Source organism: Sardina pilchardus, chromosome 9 (assembly GCF_963854185.1).
Source record: "Sardina pilchardus chromosome 9, fSarPil1.1, whole genome shotgun sequence".
NCBI lineage: Eukaryota > Metazoa > Chordata > Actinopteri > Clupeiformes > Clupeidae > Sardina > Sardina pilchardus.
In genome coordinates, this window is record NC_085002.1 from 3,232,363 (window position 1) to 3,250,635 (window position 18,273).

Consider the following 18,273-nt stretch of genomic DNA (forward strand, 5'->3'; position numbering starts at 1 on the left):
CAGGCCTCGATCCTCACTGATCTACATAAAGAAAGATAAAAGAAGGGATAGACTATCCCTTGTTGCCGCCCCATCATTCTTTATGTAGATCAGTGAGGATTGAGGCCCGAGGAGCGAGGGAGGACGTATAAACGCTGCATGAGAGGCACCTCTACTGTGGGTTTGATTCCTGGCTGCCCATCTATAAAACGTAACGTTGCCTAATTCTATCAACTTCAGTCCAACAGAGAGCGCTATTATATCTGTGATTGAAATGAATGAAGTTAATGGCAGCAGGCAACTTGAAGGTTTACAGATGGCGCCCTCTGGTGGATTGAAGACCAACACACATTATTCTGCACAAACTTCAAATGACCGGCTTCACAATACTGTAGCTCTTGCTAAACAAAACAATGAGAAATCTAAATCTAAATCTAAATCTTATTACGTGTACACACACACACACACACACACACACACACACACACACACACACACACACACACACACACCCTCTTATTACATACATACACACACATTAATAACTTACAACAAAAGGGAACGATCAAGGTATAGTGTGTTACAGTATATGTATATGCCCAGGTGATCTCCACACACACACACACTCACTCTCTCCCCTGTGCCCAGGTGATCTCCACACACACACACACACACACACACACACACACACACACACACACACACACACACACACACACACACACACACACACACACACACTCACACTCACTCTCTCCCCTGTGCCCAGGTGATCCTGATCTGGTCCCTGTACACCTTCACCCCCCCCACCTACGGCTCGGTGGCGTACCCAGCGTGGGCTGTGTCTCTGGGCTGGAGCATCACGGCCTTCTGCCTCATCTGGATCCCCATCCTGGCCGTCTGGAGAGTAGCCACTGCCTCCGGAAGCCTCTGGCAGGTGAGGAGTGTGTGTGTGTGTGTGTGTGTGTGTGTGTGTGTGTGTGTGTGTGTGTGTGTGTGTGTGTGTGTGTGTGTGTGTGTGTGTGTGTGTGTGCAGAGTAGCCACTGCCTCCGGCAGCCTCTGGCAGGTGAGGAGAAAAACTTCCCGTGTGGCGAGATGGGAGAAGGTTTTGTGAACATGCATGGAACATGTATGCTTAAACTGAAATGAACACATTTCAAAATTGATTTTTTTGTGTGTGTGTGTGTGTGTGTGTGTGTGTGTGTGTACGTCGTGCGTGTGTGTGTGTGTGTGTTTGTGTATGTCACACATGTGTGTGTGTACATGTTGCGTGCGTGCGTGTGTGTGTGTGTTCCCTTGATCTGCTCCAGCGTGTGAAGACGGCGTGCAGAGCTACAGAGGACTGGCGTCCGTTCCTGGAGCACCACCGGGGGGCGCGCTACAGCGACGAGCAGCAGCATCCGGGGAGGAAGCACATCGAGCTCTACTCCGACCTCTTCGTCATCTCCAACAACAACACCCGCTTGTGATCGCCACCGCTGTTTTAAATCATAACGTTTTTTTATGATCTGTATGTTTTTAATTATTCACATTTATTTGTTTTTTCATCTTTTTGTTATTTTTTGTTTACAAGTGTTTGTCGTGAAGTATGCAGGGAAGGTGACATTTCCTGTTTAAGCTTGTGGAGAAACCTCGTTAAGAGGTCATGAAGGATAAGGAGAGCTGTAGAACAAATCGAATGGTTTTAATGAGCACTTGTTTTGTAGGACTAGGTCATGATTTCCATGAAATGATTAGTAGTCTGTGTGTGTGTTTTATATCTCTGAACTGTTGCGTGGCTCTGCCAACTGTGAGCTGTGTGTTGTTTACACAGATCTTTTACAGTGTTTTAATTGTTTTAGACAGAATGGTCTGTGTGTAGACTGGTCTGTGCTATCTTTAATTGTGCACTTTTACTGCACTGTTTACACAAACTTGATTGAAATACTAATTGTTATTTGCCATAAATCATGCCATTTAAATATTTTCTATGCAATATGACTTGTCATGTGGTCTTTTTAAAAAAAAATATTTCCCAAAACTGTACTCTAAAAACATGCTGAATTGTGTTTGTGATGCATGTAGATGTGGACAGAATTGTCTTGGCAAGCTCTAGAGCAGACCGATCTACATCAGCTCGTCCCGCTGATGTAGATAAAGAATGCAAAACGTAACATTGCCTACTGCTATTAAATTCAATCCAACAGAGGGCGGTAATTTTGTGACCAGTGTCTGTTCAAAAATTATACGTTTAATATGCCGCAAAAGAATATTGCTGTCTTCAAAGAATAGGCCTACATATTAATAGACATTTGAATATGAAGTAAATAAAGAAAAATATTATATAAGTAACAATGCAAATGGTTTCTTCAACATGTTCCTCATTTCTCTTTTCTGACCGTTCCTATGTTCAAAGTGTTTCTTCAACATTTTCCTCAATTTATCATTTCTTCAGCATACAATTTTCTTAGCATGCTATTTCCTCAGCATAAATAACTGCTTTGATTGGCATAGAGAGCTGCTTGTATTACTTAAATTATATAAATGACCAAGTAATTTTGTGTTACAGTATGGATTTCTTAAGAAACACAACTCATCTACAATATACATTGGAGTGGCATAACGTTAAATTTAGATCATAATGGAGATCGAGAGAAAACCTGAAAAGTGTCATCCTTATTCTACATGCTGTTGATGCATATTGACATTGTAAACATTCTCTAAGAAGATTAAAAATCAGTTTTAAGATGACTTTATTGTGTCCCAAGGGAAATTTGTCTTGGACAAACAGTAAAGCTATTTATTAGCTACATGTTGCTGCCTCTCCCTCTGTCTCTTGGTGCCGATGCACAGTGCATGATGTGTGTGGTGGCAGCGGCGGCACGGCCACTGGAGGGAGAACAAAATGGCCGCCCTTGCTGTAGAGGGCATTAGGTGGTCTGGTCTATGCCCAGGTGCAGCATAAGCAGGAGGGGTCGAACACCAGGGTGTCGGGGCAGTCCAGCAAGAAGGTCACGCTGTTAGCGCACTCGTAGAAGGTGTGCTTGTTGGTGGGGTTGGGGTAAATGCCGCTGGCCTTGTGAGCGCAGAATGTACTGCTGCTACCTCCTCCTCCTCCTCCACTGCTACCACCACTGCTACTACCACCACTACTACTACCACCACTGCTACTACCACCACTGCTGCTACCACCACTACTACTACCACCACTGCTACTACCACCACTGCTGCTACCACCACTGCTGCTACCACCACTGCTGCTACCACCACTGCTGCTACCTCCTCCTCCACTGCTACCACCACTGCTGCTACCACCACTGCTGCTGCCACCACTGCTGCTACCACCACTACTGCTACCACCACTACTACCACCACTACTGCTACCACCACACTGTCCGGTGCCCAGGCCGTTCTTGATGGTGTTGATCAGGGGGAATTTGCCCTGGCCGCAGAAGGTGCCACTGAAGTCGTCCAGGTCCAGGGTCCACACCAAGGCTCCTCCAAATTGGTTCTTCTTCAACCAGTCAATCTGAACCACACCCAGATTCAGTCAAACTTCAGTCATAGTATACACTCTCTGTTAATACTGTAAACTACGGACAATGTTGAAACTCATGCTTTTTAACTTATCTTTCTTTTGCCACATCATCTGACCCAAGTCCAGGTACAAGGCCATTTACAAGGTCGTTTACTTGGCCTTTTATTTATGCTGTATGAGGTTTGGCTTTCTAACCATCGTTATAGCACCATGCTACTCCTTAACCTGTTCTTAAACTGTTTTTCTCATCTTAAGTGTTGACTTTGCCATTCCCTGATTACCACAGTACACATGTTAATCAGTGACGATAAACCATGGCCACTGCCTATTTCTTATCATGTCATATCACAATCTCCACCTTTTTACTCTTTTTAACATTAACATTATGTTCCTTGACATTGACATGCTTGTAATGATTTTACTTCTCGCTAGCCGTACCTTAGCCTGGAAGCTCTTGATATTGTCGTAGCTGACCCAGGTGAGCTGGCTGTTGTTTTTTGTTTGTTTGGGTTTTTTTTTTTACTTCAGCTTACTTCAGCTCTTTTACTTCAACTCTTACCTTAATCTGGTAGCTCCTGATGTTGTCGTAGCCGACCCAAGCGAGCTGGCTGTTGTAGGCGTAGGGGACCATCTGGATGGCGTCCCAGGCTTGAATTGCTCCTCCCTTCAGGAAGCTGCAGATCTGTGCAGTGAAACAACAGTGACTTCTAAAGTAACACGAGTTACACACAAACACACAAATACATTCATAGGCGTAACATGCGTTGCAAGGGAGGTTAACCTGCTTATTACATGCAGTAGCTACTGCTCTCGTTGGTTGCCGTTACACTGGCACAGAGAAAGACAGGACATTTGGACCTACCTCATAGTAGGACCAGAATCCAGCTTCCCTGGTGTAGGTACCAGCAGGACCGGATCCGTTTGCAGGGGCACCAACACCGGTGTCGGAGGCACTGGCCAGGGTGAAGGTGCGTCCATAGGTGGGGAAACCAACCAGCAGCTTCTCAGCAGGAGCACCCTGGCTCCTCCAGTAGTTCATGGCATAGTCCTGATCACAGCACAAGAGAGCAGGTTAGAGCGGCTATACACAGGCAAGTAATACTGAAGTCTGCTACAGGGCAAAGGCCATTTACTATCTAACTTCAACTAAACTAAAAAACAAAACAGTGCACTGTTATGGATCTGTGTGTGTGTGTGTGTGTGTGTGTGTGTGTGTGTCTTACTATGCTGTAGTAGATGTGAGACCCCGTGTCGGCAGGTCCTTTGTACAGGGGGCTGTTCTCCCCTGTGAAGTGCTGCCAGGAGCCATGGAACGCATAGGTCATGACATGGAAGTAGTCCAGGATGCTGATTAAAAAAAAAAAAAAATGATCTGGCTTTAGCTGAATGATTGACACAATACCTTTGGGCCTTCCCACTTTAAGGGAAGGCAATTGTAAAGTGGAGCTGAAGTCTATCAAGTTTTACGGTATGTGCACAGGTCTTAGGTGTCATCAACCAGAAGGGGTGAAAAAAAGAGATCAGAGCCTTTTTGTAGGTGAACTTCAGAGGTCTATGGCTGGAAACAGTCCCTGAATGGTGGCATGCAACCGGTTATACCGGGCTAGAACTCACCCGCCGAGCTGAGGGATCTGGTACGCGGCATCGATGGTGCTCTTGCCGGCAGACACGGCCGCGGTCAGCATCAGACGAGGACGGCTGGTCTTCACGCCCTCAGCCTCGAAGGCGTACCGCATCTCCTGTGTGCACAAGACAACCCATGCAGGTCAAACAAAAGGCCACAGACTGCATCCAAGTGCAGCTTTTCTATTTGTACAACTGTGAGCCCTCAAAGTGTGTTACGCATGTCTCACAGCTTTGCTACACCAACATCTCACAGTTTTGCCCAATCACAAACACAGTCACGCACATCCATGGTCCATGGTGGAGACTGCCAGGCAAGGTATCAAGGAAGGAGCCTGGCCTTAATGTGAATCAGTGGCTGAATGACTCCTCTCCAGTCCATCTTGAGCCAGATTGTCCCCTTCGGTGACTGTGATGATGACCAGCAGTTCTCACCTGAGTGAGGGTGGTGAAGAGCTCCTTGTCGATGGCAGGGCTGCCCTTGGAGCCAGGGAACTCCCAGTCGATGTCCAGACCGTCAAACCCGTACTGCCTCAGGAACGTGATCACGGAGGTGATGAAGGTCTGACGGTTAGCAGATGTTGCCACCATAGCAGAGAACCTGGACACGGAGGCGCACAGAAAGACAACAAACAAATCAGAGGGGGAGAAACAATGGAAAAGAAAATAGAATAAGAAGTTACAGTATTGGTGTGCAGACTGATATGTTTATTAAATGGAAACTCTGGACTCAATGGTATGGTATGTCTCTCCTCGAAAAGGTGGCATGTGCCAATGCGCTGCAGTGACTTCATATTTTGTGGTTAGTGATCGTCCTGTTCCTTAAAAAAAACATTGGACTTGGCTGAAGAGCACTGGAAATCCCTTGCCAATCATTATGATAGGAAAGACAAACTAGCAGAGACATATAAAACTGATTGTGGCTAACAAAGAAGAAACTTAGTGGAAGTCACATCTCATTGGTTTGATCAAAGAACAGCATCTACAGTTACAGAGCTCAAAACAGGTTTGGAATTACGAACTTTGGACTATTTGCACTGTTGGCTCCACCAACGGCCAGGAGGGTCTTCAGGTGGAGGTTCCTGTGGGATGAGAGACAAGAACACAAGAACACTGTGATGAAGTGAAGAGCTGATGACTAGTGGAGAACATGACCAGGGGGTTCCTGACCCTGGGGTAGAACTTAGGCCTTAACATGGGGCAAATATAATACAGTATATACTGTATATCAGTTCGCTTTGGGTTGATGTGATAAATTGAGACTAAATTAGGTGGATATTGCTTAATCGGTTTATTACTGTTATCAATAAAGATAAACAGTTTATACTTGTTATCTAATCTTATTTCCAGTAGCTATGTTGTCTTCATATATCAGGGCTCTTTACTACAGAAACTCACTGGTTCTTGAGAGCCTGGATCTCAGCAAAGAACTTGTCATCGTCCCACTCGGTACTCTTGATCTGGTTGTTGTCCATGGTGGCGAAGGCATAGATCAGGTGGTCACAAAGGCACGGGTCGATGTTGGAGGGCAAGAACTTCCCAGCTCCAGGCCTGTACTGACCCCAGTTGGAGAAGTAACAAGACAGGAGATAGGAGGATCCTGGGATACGGACAGAGAAGAAGAGGAACATCACTACAAAAATGTAGTGTCTATAAAAGTCTACAAAAATGTCGGTAACACTTTACGGTAAGGGTACATGAATAATTTGTGCATTACTTAATGCCTTAATATATCATGAATCATCAGGAATTGACATGAGTTCACCATATATCATTCATGACCTCATGCATGAACAGTATGTTGGCTACATCATTATGAACTATGGTTTATTAAGCATGATCATGATGATTTATTTTTCTGTACATAATTTATCATGAATTTGTGCATGTAAGCCCTCTTGAAATATTTGTGCATGTAAGCCCTCTTGAAATATTAGGGGATTAACTAAGTATTAGTTACTCATGAGTTGAGTTCACCATGTTTGTGGCCCCTCAACTAAAGTGGTGAATAATGACGTGTGTTTAGAGAAAGAGTGTTCAGAGAGTTTGAACAAAATTAAGCCCAACAGTCATAGTAACTAATGCTTAGTTAATCTCCTAATAATTCAGGAAGGCTTACAATATCTTATTTTGTCCACACACAAAAATATTCAGTTTGCAGTAATTGATGCTTTATATTAGCCTGGCAAGCCAAGCTACACAGAAATGTATAGTCTGGGGTCAGACCATTCACAGAGTTGAAGCCTGTGGGTGGGATGAACAGTTGTCTTTCAAACTGCCTCTGCACGTAATAGGCCAACATTTGTGACCAATCGTAGCCAGTCAACAAAATGGCAAATATATCCTTTAAAACGAATGACTTGAGTGCTACTTTCTGCTCAAACTTCAAAGAAAAGCCCAAGTCTAACTCTTCCAAAGCCAATTAAAACGAGTGTGCTTCGTTAGCCTCATCCTTCTTTTGTTTTTCTCTATGGTTGTGCGATAAGGTCTCAAACCCAACTTGTCGAACGAGGACGCATGGTCCAGCCCCCTGGCGTCTTATCGGAAGCCGAAGGTGAGCTAAGGCGGGCTCAAGGACTCTGTACACAGATAGAGCGTTCTGATTGGCTAGGCTGAACTCGAGCCTAGCGCAGGCTTGTCCTCAACCGTGCGACCCTAGACCATCCCGCTAGGCAAAAATATGTTTTGGCCGCTAGGGTGCGTCTAGATTTCTAGGCTAGCCTTATATAATTCCAGTTCCTTAAAATTTCAATTTCAATTTCAATTTCAATTTAATGTCGCTTATAGAGCGCCAATACATTACACATGTCTCATGGCGCTTTACAGAGTGTTAGACATTCAAAGAGAGCCCATGAGTAACAGGGGCAAGGAAAAACTCCCTAGAATTGGAGATACATATAGGAAGAAACCTCAGACAGATCCACGACTCAAGGGCCCAACCCATCTGCCATGGGTCAGTTACAGTACAGTCATTTGTAGTTTGAAAGTTACAATGACAATGAAAGTTCAAATAGTCCAGTGTAGGGAATAAATTGACTAAAGCAATGCATAAAATAAGTAGAAAGAAAACAATATTAAGAACAACATACTGTAGAGTAAAACAGGTGAAATAGAATAAAACAAGAAAATTAAAGTCATAAAAAAGTAAGAACAAGGTTAAGAGCAATAAAGGAAATTAAATATATACGAATACATTTTTAAAAAGAGCAGTAGAGCGGTCTTACCTAGCTGCACATGCAGCAGGAGAGCCAGCCCTGTAGCAGAGAGGAAAGATCACACAGATTTATATACATTTATTTACATTTATTTACATTACAAGAACACAAAGCCGTTCTTAGCCCATACTCAAATCTTTAGATTTTTATACAGTAGCATAGCACATCAACTCTCAAGTTTTTGTCTTAGTACATTCATGTATTTATAAAGCACATTGGCTCTCAAGAAGCCAATATAGTTCTGTAGGTGCTATTATATATAGATGACCTCATAGTAATCTACTTCTACTGTATATTACATTACATTTGGCTGATGCTTTTATGATACATGCATAAATATATACAGTATATATAATAGTCCAACATAAATAGATGACATTAAAGGAGTAGTACGCTATTCTAAGCCAAAACACAGCTGATTAACAAATATATGGATTGGATTTGCATAGCATGTTGGCTGTCAAGAAACCACCTTTGCTATTATATAGATGACTTCACAGTATGTGTCATCATATAACGGAATATGAGTAAAAATGGCATCATGTCGATACCTCAGATAATTCAATTAAGTGTACAGTGACGTTTGAATACTGATAAGCCACTATGAATCACTACAAATTGAACATCAAGTTTCACATATCTAAAAAATAAATGGTAAAAAGTTTCCAGACTGTATCAAGAGGTCTCCGTGCCAAGAGTTACTTACCAACGCAAACGAGAAGCTTGCCCATGGTGCTGCAGTACAACAATAAGTGTACTGTACTGTACTGTCCCTTACTGTTCTGTACGCTCTTATACTCTCAGACCAGCAGAGCTTATCACCCAACCTCTCCCAAGGACTTTTCCACTGGCGCCGAAACACACTCTTTCATTAGCAAGATGGAGGTGCTTGACTTTCAGCTCTGTGCTCTGTTAGTGAGACTGATAGTGTGCCTTTGATATCTGATAAACTGTACTGTATCAAGGTAAGTAAGTTTAGCTTATTCTGTGTGTTGTACAGTAAGTGATTGTATTTATATGGAGCATGTTGTGTTAGTCGTGTGCGCTTCTGGTTGCCCCAGGAAAGTGAGGAGACAAACAGGACTAGAAACAAGACTGGACTGAGAAAAGCTTCCCAAATGTTTAATTCAAATGAATGGATTTCAATGCTGACCGCTTAATCAAGTTCTCAGGTGTGAACAACTCTCTGCGTGTGTGTGTGTGTGTGTGTGTGTGTGTGTGTGTGTTTGTGTGTGTGTATGAAACAACATCAATAGGAGATTGTGAAAGATAAGGGAAAGTTATTAAACAAACAAATAAATGGTTTTAAAGAACAATTTTGTGATGTTGGACATGCTCTCTCTGTGTGTGTGTGTGTGTGTGTGTGGTGCTCCTGTTAACACAAATGTCTTGTAACATCCTTTATGAAGTTAGACTATTACAGTATGTACCCAACACAAATGAAATAAGAAATAATAACACATATGGTCCAAGGTTGTTTATTTGTTAATGTTCTACATGCAGATGTTAAATGATGACGGGTGAGGGAGGTGAGGGAGGCTCCTCTATGGCCAGTTGCAGCAGGAGCAGGAGGTGTCGAACACCAGGCCGGTGGCACAGTGCTGGACGTAGGTGACGCCGCTGGCACACTGGTAGAAGGTGTTCTTGTTGGTGGGGTCAGGGTACATCCCGCTAGCCTTGCCCTTACAGAACACACTGTTATCGCCGCCACTGCTGCTGCCACCACCGCCGCTGCTACTTCCTCCTCCGCTGCTACTTCCTCCTCCGCCACTGCTTCCTCCTCCACCGCTACTTCCTCCTCCGCCACTGCTTCCTCCTCCGCCACTGCTTCCTCCTCCACCGCTACCTCCTCCACCGCTACTTCCTCCTCCACTGCTGCTACCACCTCCGCTGCCGCCACCACCTTTGCCGTTACAGCCATCTCCACTGGTGGCGATGAAGCTGCTGCTTCTGCTGATGCAGCCTGGGGCTAGGGAGACAAACAGGGGTGAAGACAGAGGTGAGGCGCAAACCAGAATGTTCCACTAGGAGGCAGTATATGACACTGATGTTTAGCGTTAATGTTTAGCAATATTCAGCATCTGTTTAAAGAGATTACATTCCCTCTTCATGCTTTTGGAGAGACCTTGCTAAGGGGCCATGCATTGCTGCCTCTCGGACAGTGACTTCGGGCAACCCCTTCCATAAGGTTGAACCCCAATAATATACTGTTAGCATACATGGCACAGACTGTGAGCATAATTTCCCTATGCATGGATAGTATACAGCTAGCCTGGCACGCCCTCCCAGTGACGCAACGCCTTCAGGCTTTTGCTGCTGGTCTGGTCAACTGCTCATTGAGAAGGATTTCTGAGTTCCCGAAATCTGCGGAACTGCCCCCTTTGGTCGAGAACCAATCAACTTTGAGCAGCTCCAACGGCTCTGGGTAGAGGCGTGTTCAAGGCAGAGGAAAGAGTGTTGTTATTGGTTTAAACTCGGCAAACCGCTTTCTGACATCTACCAGTAGCAAATCGAGGCACTTAAAGGAGGCGGGTCAACCAGCGCTTGCAAGAAACCGTGTTAGCACAGGCTGTTGGTCAGACTAAAGTCTCGCAGAGCCTTTGAAAGTCGATGGTAATCAGGCTAGTATACAGCATGAGCCTGAAGATTAGCTAGGCTAACGTTAGCCCTGATTGAGTTTAATCAGGCTGGTGACTCTTACCCTGTCCGGTGCCCAGGCCGTTCTTGAGGGTGTTGATCAGGGGGAATTTGCCCTGACTGCAGAAGGTGCCGCTGAAGTCGTCCAGGTCCAGGGTCCACACCAAGGCTCCTCCAAACTGGTTGTTCTTCAGCCAGTCAATCTGAACCGTGCCCAGATTCAGTCAAACTCCAGTCATATTATACACTCTGTTAATAATGTACTGAAATGTGTTTCCTGAAATGTTGAGACGTGCTTTTTAACTTATTTCTTATTTTACCACGTCATCTGATTTGAGTCCTAGTAGCTTACAAGGTCGTATAAGGCTTTAAACCCATAAGTAACCAAGGTACTTATGCCTTACACCGTGTTCTAATTGTAAGCGACTGCGCGACTGTCGGATAGTTTGTGTCCACATTGTATCCGTTAACATTCTTTAATGAACCTTAGTTACGTTGTGAAGAAGTTAATTTCAAGGTGACGCGACGCGATTAAAATAGAAACGGACAGCGCGACAAAACAGGGTTGAAGAAGTCGCGTAGCAGCGCAACTTGTCGCGTTCGGTCGCATCGCATTCAGTTAGGACATTCCAATTGAAGATACAGGGATGGAACTGATTTTGTCGCACGCATTCGGTCGCGTCGCTTGCAGTTAGGACACGGTGTTAGACTGTATTAATGTTTCTCATTGTGGGACTTTGCCATAATCTGATTAACAACAGCAAACCGTGACATGATCTCCACAACGCCCATTTCTAATCCACAGAGAATTCATTGTTATGTTACTCTAATTCTTTTTTTTTTTTTAAGATATTTTTTTTGGCTTTTATGCCTTTAATCAGATAGGACAGTGTAGGGTGACAGGAAACGAGTGGGAGATTGAGTAGGGTGGGATCCGGAAAGGACCACGGGCGGGAATCGAACCCGGGTCGCCGGCGTGCAGTGCAGGTGCCCCAGCCAGTCGCGCCACGACTGGGGCCTCTAATTCTTAATATTAACAGCATATTCCTTGATATTAACAGTGTCAGAAATTGGTGTTAGAATATTCTATTTACTTATTTGACATCTGGCTTGCCCTTACCTTAGCCTGGTAGCTCTTGATGTTGTCGTAGCCGACCCAAGTGAGCTGGCTGTTGTAGGCGAAGGGGACCATCTGGATCGTGTCCCAGGCCTCTGTGGCTCCTTCCATCAGGAAATTGCAGATCTGCGAAGAGAAACAAAAATTTAAACGAAAATGACCGTGACGCGAAGAAACGAAAAACGGAGCCAAACAAGAGCCTCAGATACATCTATAACCTAGCCTGGCTAACGCCTACCACTTCTCAAATGTTCATTTTCTCGTATTTGAAAAAATGCCCAGATCCGTTCATTGGGCGCCACAGATGTCTATCAAATGCGTCTGTGCATAGCTCATCATGGTCTTGCTTTCTCCCCTGTTCTGTGATTGGTGGGTGTTAGTTTCCAGACTGCCTTAGCTGCGTGATTGAAATCAACGCGCATGGCAGGATGGGAACACCCAGGCTATCTATAACCAGCACTTTGTGATGATCGTGCAGCTCAGCTCTGCACTTCGGGGATGGAGGGGAAGTAGAAGTGCTGGCAAGGAGGCTAACATGGGTGGTGGTAGCGTAGTGGCTAAGGAACTGGGCTAGCATGCAGTGGTAGCGCAGTGGCTAAGGAGCTGGGCTAGCATGCAGTGGTAGCGTAGTGGCTAAGGGGCTGGGATAGCATGCAGTGGTAGCGTAGTGGCTAAGGGGCTGGGTTAGCATGCAGTGGTAGTGCAGTGGCTAAGGAGCTGGGATAGCATGTAGTGGTAGTGCAGTGGCTAAGGAGCTGGGCTAGCATGTAGTGGTAGCGTAGTGGCTAAGGAGCTGGGCTAGCATGCATTTGCCAGAAACGTTGTAGGTTCCTTTCCTGGCTTCTGAACCTACCTCATAATAGGACCAGAATCCAGCTTCCCTGGTGTAGGTTCCAGCGGGCCCGGGTCCAATGGTGGGGGCACCAACGCCGGTGTTGGAGGCACTGGCCAGGGTGAAGGTGCGTCCATAGGTGGGGAAACCAACCAACAGCTTCTCAGCAGGAGCACCCTGGCTCCTCCAGTAGTTCATGGCATAGTCCTGATCACAGCACAAGAGAGCAGGTTAGAGCGGCAGTACACAGGCAAATATTATTCAGATAACTTTGCAACATTATAAAAACATCTTGTCAAGAAGAAGAAGCGTCAATTGCTCATTTGTAATAATGCTTTTGTTATGCTAAAGTGTGTGGAAATTCTAAGCTGAATTGACCTAAAAGAAACCGAAGACACCTGCTGAAATCTGTTTAATCGCAAGGCCTTTTACTCACAATCTTCATCGAGTATGATTACAATGGCAGGAATTTGTGCTGGACCTGGAGTGTGTGTGTGTGTGTGTGTGTGTGTGTGTGTGTGTGTGTGTGTGTGTGTGTGTGTGTGTGTGTGTGTGTGTGTGTGTGTGTGTGTGTGTGTGTGTGTGTGTGTGTGTGTGTGTGTGTGTGTGTCTTACTATGCTGTAGTAGATGTGTGAGCCCCTGTCGGCAGGTCCCTTGTATAAGGGGCTGTTCTCCCCGGTGACGTGCTGCCAGTAGCCATGGAACGCATAGGTCATGACGTGGAAGTAGTCCAGGATCCTGACAAGGAGAAAAAAACAGGTGATCTGGCTTTAGCTGAATGATTGACAAGTTACTTCACACAACCTTTGAGCCATTCAAACTTGTATTTCGTGTCATCCATGTAGGGGTACAAGCATGGCAAGTTATGTGCATGGGTTTTAGGTGTCATCGATCAAAAATGGATGAAACAAAAAATAAATCACAGAGAGTGTGTCTGGAAATAAAATCTGACAAATGGTTTCAGAACTAACCCAAAGCCTACAGCCAGTCCACGAATGAATGGGTCTGGTTATGCCAGGCTAGTACTCACACGCCGAGCTGAGGGACCTGGTACGCAGCATCGATGGTGTTCTTGCTAGCAGACACGGCAGCGGTCAGCATCAGGCGAGGGCGGTTAGTCCTGACACTCTCTTCCTTGAAGGCGTACAGCATCTCCTACAAGACAACCCATGTCAAACAAAGGGCCACAGACTGCATTCAAGTGCAGCTTTTCTACTTCTCTGAACACTCAGAAAGCTTTACATTAATGGTTTACAGTTTGTCCATTCACAGACACATTCACACATGATAATGGTAAAGGCTACCCGGCAAGGTGTCAACTGGCTTATCAGGATCAGTTGGGGAGTCTCATGCCCAAGGACACTATTACAATGTCAGAAGGATCCTGACTCAAACAAGTGACCTTATGGTGACCAAACAACTCCTCTACAAGGTCAGAAGGATCCTGACTCAAACAAGTGACCTTATGGTGACCAAACAACTCCTCTACAAGGTCAGAAGGAGCTTGGTTCAAAGGAGTGACTTTATGGTGACTAAATGACTCCTCTACTAGGTCAAAACGGGCCTGGATCAAACCTAGAGATGGATTACTGAACGGGCCTGCCGGGTCCAGGCCCAGGGGGCCCAAGGGCTCAGTTGGCCCTGAAGCTCAAGCCTCTGTGTGAAGTCACTACTATGTTCTCCACCTCTGATATCAGAATAGGCTCCCATAGGTCACACTCTGTATGATAATCATGCTTTGTGATCGGCATCTTTGTTCACAGTAAGATGCCTTAGATCGCCAGAAGTAATCATTTAAGTGCCATAATCCATCCATGCTCAAACGAGTGACTCTCTGGTAACTGAAGGACTTCTCTACATACTGAGCCAGTTCGTCTGACCCCTCCTGTAACAGTGGTAATGACCAGCAATTCTCACCTTAGTGAGAATGGTGAACAGTTCCTTGTCGATGGCAGGGCTGCCCTTGGAGCCAGGGAACTCCCAGTCGATGTCCAGACCGTCAAACCCGTACAGCCTCAGGAACTTGATCACGGAGGTGATGAAGGTCTGACGGTTAGCAGAAGTCGCCACCATGTTAGAGAACCTAGACCGAAGGAAAAAAAAGAAAACAGAATAGGAAGTTACAGTATTGGTGCACAGACTGATATGTTTATTAAATGGAAACCATGGACTCAATGGTATGGTATGTCTCTCCTCAAAAAGGAGGCTTGAGCCAATGCACTGCAGTGACTTCATGTTCAAGTTCAAGTTCAAGTGGTTAGTGAGTGTCTTGTTCCTAAAAAACATTGGACTTGGCTGAAGGGCACTGAAAATCCCTTGCCGATCATTACTAGCAGAGACACAGAAAACTGATTGTGGCTAACAAAGAAGAAACTTAGTGGAAGTCACATCTCATTGGTTTTGATCAAGGAACAGCATCTACAGTTACAGAGCTTAAAAGAGGTTTGGAATTACAAACTTTGGAATATTCTCTTTGTTGGCTCCACCAATGGCCAGGAGGGTCTTCAGGTAGATGTTCCTTTGGGATGAGACAAGAACACAAGAACTTAGTGGAGAACATGCTGACCAGTGGAAAACATGCTGACCAGGGGGTTCCTGACCCTGGGGTAGAACTTGGGCCTTAATACGTAATAATGTAATACGACCGACCGTATTATCCGCTTTGGGGTTGATGAGGGTAAATTGAAACTAAATGAGGTGGATATCGCTTTTATTCAATCAGTTTATTATTGTTATCAATAAAGAAAAACAGTTTATACTTGTTATCTAGTCTTATCTTTTGAGAGTATAATATAGTAGCCAGTAACTATATTGTCCTCATAAATCCGGGCTCTTTACTACAGAAACTCACTGGTTCTTGAGAGCCTGGAACTCGTGAAAGAATTTCTCATCATCCCACGCCGTGGTTGTGATCTGGTTGTTGTCCATGGTGGCGAAGGCATAGATCAGGTGGTCACAAAGGCACGGGTCAATGTTGGAGGGCAAGAACTTCCCAGATCCAGGCCTGTACTGACCCCAGTTGGTAAAGTAACATGACAGGAGATAGGAGGATCCTGGGATACGGACAGAGAAGAAGAGAAACGTCACTCCCAGGATTAAATTAGTGCTGCAGCTGATGATAATTTCCACAGTTGATTAATCCGTGTAATCTGATTAATCCAATTAATTCATTGTTTGGACAATGAAATGTCAGTGGTGAGGAATGTAGAGTTGGCTGAAGCCCAATGTTTACCGAAGCCCAAGATCTTATTTGTTCCAAACCCTAAGATCTTAACGACTTTAAAGTTTTTTTTTTTTTAAATGTGGTGATTAATATATGGCGGTTATGGTTGACAGCTGATGGATTAGTCCAATATTGTTACGTTATGGCATGCGTCAGGAGAGCTAATCGATTAGTCCAATATTGATATGTTATGGCATGCATCGGGAGAGCTAATCGATTAGTCTGATATTGTTACGTTATGGCATGCGTCGGGAGAGCTAATCGATTAGTCCAATATTGTTACGTTGTGGCATGCGTCAGGAGAGCTAATCGATTAGTCCAATATTGTTACGTTATGGCATGCGTCGGGAGAGCTAATCGATTAGTCCAATATTGATACGTTATGGCATGCGTCGGGAGAGCTAATCGATTAGTCCAATATTGTTACGTTGTGGCATGCGTCAGGAGAGCTAATCGATTAGTCCAATATTGTTACGTTATGGCTATTGTTACGTCATGGCATGGGTCAGGAGAGCCAATCGATTAGTCCAATATTGTTACGTTGTGGCATGCGTCGGGAGAGCTAATCGATTAGTCCAATATTGTTACGTTATGGCATGCGTCGGGAGAGCTAATCGATTAGTCCAATATTGATACGTTATGGCATGCATCGGGAGAGCTAATCGATTAGTCTGATATTGTTACGTTATGGCATGCGTCGGGAGAGCTAATCGATTAGTCCAATATTGTTACGTTATGGCATGCGTCGGGAGAGCTAATCGATTAGTCCAATATTGTTACGTTGTGGCATGCGTCGGGAGAGCTAATCGATTAGTCCAATATTGTTACGTTGTGGCATGCGTCAGGAGAGCTAATCGATTAGTCCAATATTGTTACGTTATGGCTATTGTTACGTCATGGCATGGGTGAGGAGAGCCAATCGATTAGTCCAATATTGTTACGTTGTGGCATGCGTCAGGAGAGCTAATCGATTAGTCCAATATTGTTACGTTATGGCATGCGTCAGGAGAGCTAATCGATTAGTCCGATATTGTTACGTGCGTCAGGAGAGCTAATCGATTAGTCCAATATTGTTACGTTATGGCATGCGTCAGGAGAGCTAATCGATTAGTCCGATATTGTTACGTTATGGCATGCGTCAGGAGAGCTAATCGATTAGTCCAATATTGTTACGTGCGTCAGGAGAGAAGTCTTACCTAGCTGCACATGCAGCAGGAGAGCCAGCCCTGCAGCAGAGAGGAAAGATCACGTGTTTATTTACGTGTTTATTTACATTTATTTACATTACAGGAACAGGAAGCGGTTCTCAGCCCATACACAAATCTTGAAATTTATATACGTAGCATAGCATATCAACTCTCAAGAGACCATCCGCCGGGTGCTATTACGTAGATGACCTTATATTGTGGGCCAACATAGCGGAGTAGGTCTAAAAAAATCATCATTTCTATAATTCAGAATTAAATAGTAGCATTACATCACAATAAGTATTACAAATGTAAAATGTATTGTAATGTATTACAATTTACTGTATTTAGAGGTTTCAGTGAATGGAGCTACTTACCAACGCAAACGAGAAGCTTTCCCATGGTGCTGCAGTACAACAAGTGGACACTTACGCTTTTATATCCTCTCAGACCAGCACAACTTATCGTCCAATCTCTCCCAATGTCATTTGCTCTGGCGCTGAAACAATAATCCTTTATTGAGAGCTCTTTCATCAGTAAGACGGAGGTGTTTGTCCGAGGGTACTTCAGATCTGCACTCTTTCTGTGAGACTGATAAGGTGCCTTTAAAACCAGATATGCTGTAGTTTATCTCACAAGGAGAGAGAAGCAACCTGACAAAACAAAATACAGTAGTTTATAAAAGCCTTAAGAATTTTATCTTATTCTGTTTGTAAGTGGATATATTTCTGTGGAACATGTCATGTAGGAAGATGTCTGATGTCTGACGTCGCCTCAGGAAAGTAAGGAGATGAAAAGCTTCCCAACTCTTTTGGAGACAATATGTTTCAAAATGTAAATTCAAATGAATGGATTTGGATGGTTATTGGAAGTTTAATTGGCCAACGGAAGTGCTCCAGTGTGAATAGCTCACTGTTGCTCTGTGTGTGTGTGTGTGTGTG

General features: G+C 44.5%; 3 protein-coding genes across 3 annotated transcripts in view; 1 reads left to right on the forward strand and 2 right to left on the reverse strand.

Moving 5' to 3' along the window:
• Positions 1 to 1,955, forward strand: part of slc6a14 (solute carrier family 6 member 14) — a 14,548-nt gene extending 12,593 nt beyond the window's left edge. Inside the window, exons 13-14 of the mRNA XM_062545273.1 lie at positions 749 to 916; positions 1,291 to 1,955. Of these exons, the coding sequence (XP_062401257.1) occupies positions 749 to 916; positions 1,291 to 1,449 (327 nt within the window). The 3' untranslated portion in view covers positions 1,450 to 1,955. The remainder of the gene's footprint in view (positions 1 to 748; positions 917 to 1,290) is intronic.
• Positions 1,956 to 2,770: 815 nt separating this feature from the next.
• Positions 2,771 to 6,610, reverse strand: LOC134092067 (acidic mammalian chitinase-like). The gene is made up of 9 exons (XM_062544869.1): positions 6,519 to 6,610; positions 6,143 to 6,202; positions 5,556 to 5,721; positions 5,112 to 5,236; positions 4,721 to 4,844; positions 4,360 to 4,545; positions 4,057 to 4,179; positions 3,197 to 3,488; positions 2,771 to 3,070 (listed from the first exon to the last, which is right to left on the reverse strand). Exons 1-9 carry the CDS (start codon positions 6,593 to 6,595, stop codon positions 2,904 to 2,906), a joined length of 1,320 nt encoding a protein of 439 aa, XP_062400853.1. The 5' UTR covers positions 6,596 to 6,610; the 3' UTR covers positions 2,771 to 2,903.
• Positions 6,611 to 9,879: 3,269 nt separating this feature from the next.
• Positions 9,880 to 15,865, reverse strand: LOC134092062 (acidic mammalian chitinase-like). Its single transcript, XM_062544864.1, has 10 exons — positions 15,774 to 15,865; positions 15,381 to 15,440; positions 14,840 to 15,005; positions 13,953 to 14,077; positions 13,537 to 13,660; positions 12,943 to 13,128; positions 12,093 to 12,215; positions 11,037 to 11,175; positions 10,191 to 10,298; positions 9,880 to 10,133 (listed from the first exon to the last, which is right to left on the reverse strand). The coding sequence occupies exons 1-10, from the start codon at positions 15,848 to 15,850 to the stop codon at positions 9,880 to 9,882; spliced, it is 1,362 nt and encodes a 453-aa protein (XP_062400848.1). The 5' UTR covers positions 15,851 to 15,865.
• Between the last annotated feature and the right edge of the window lie 2,408 nt (positions 15,866 to 18,273).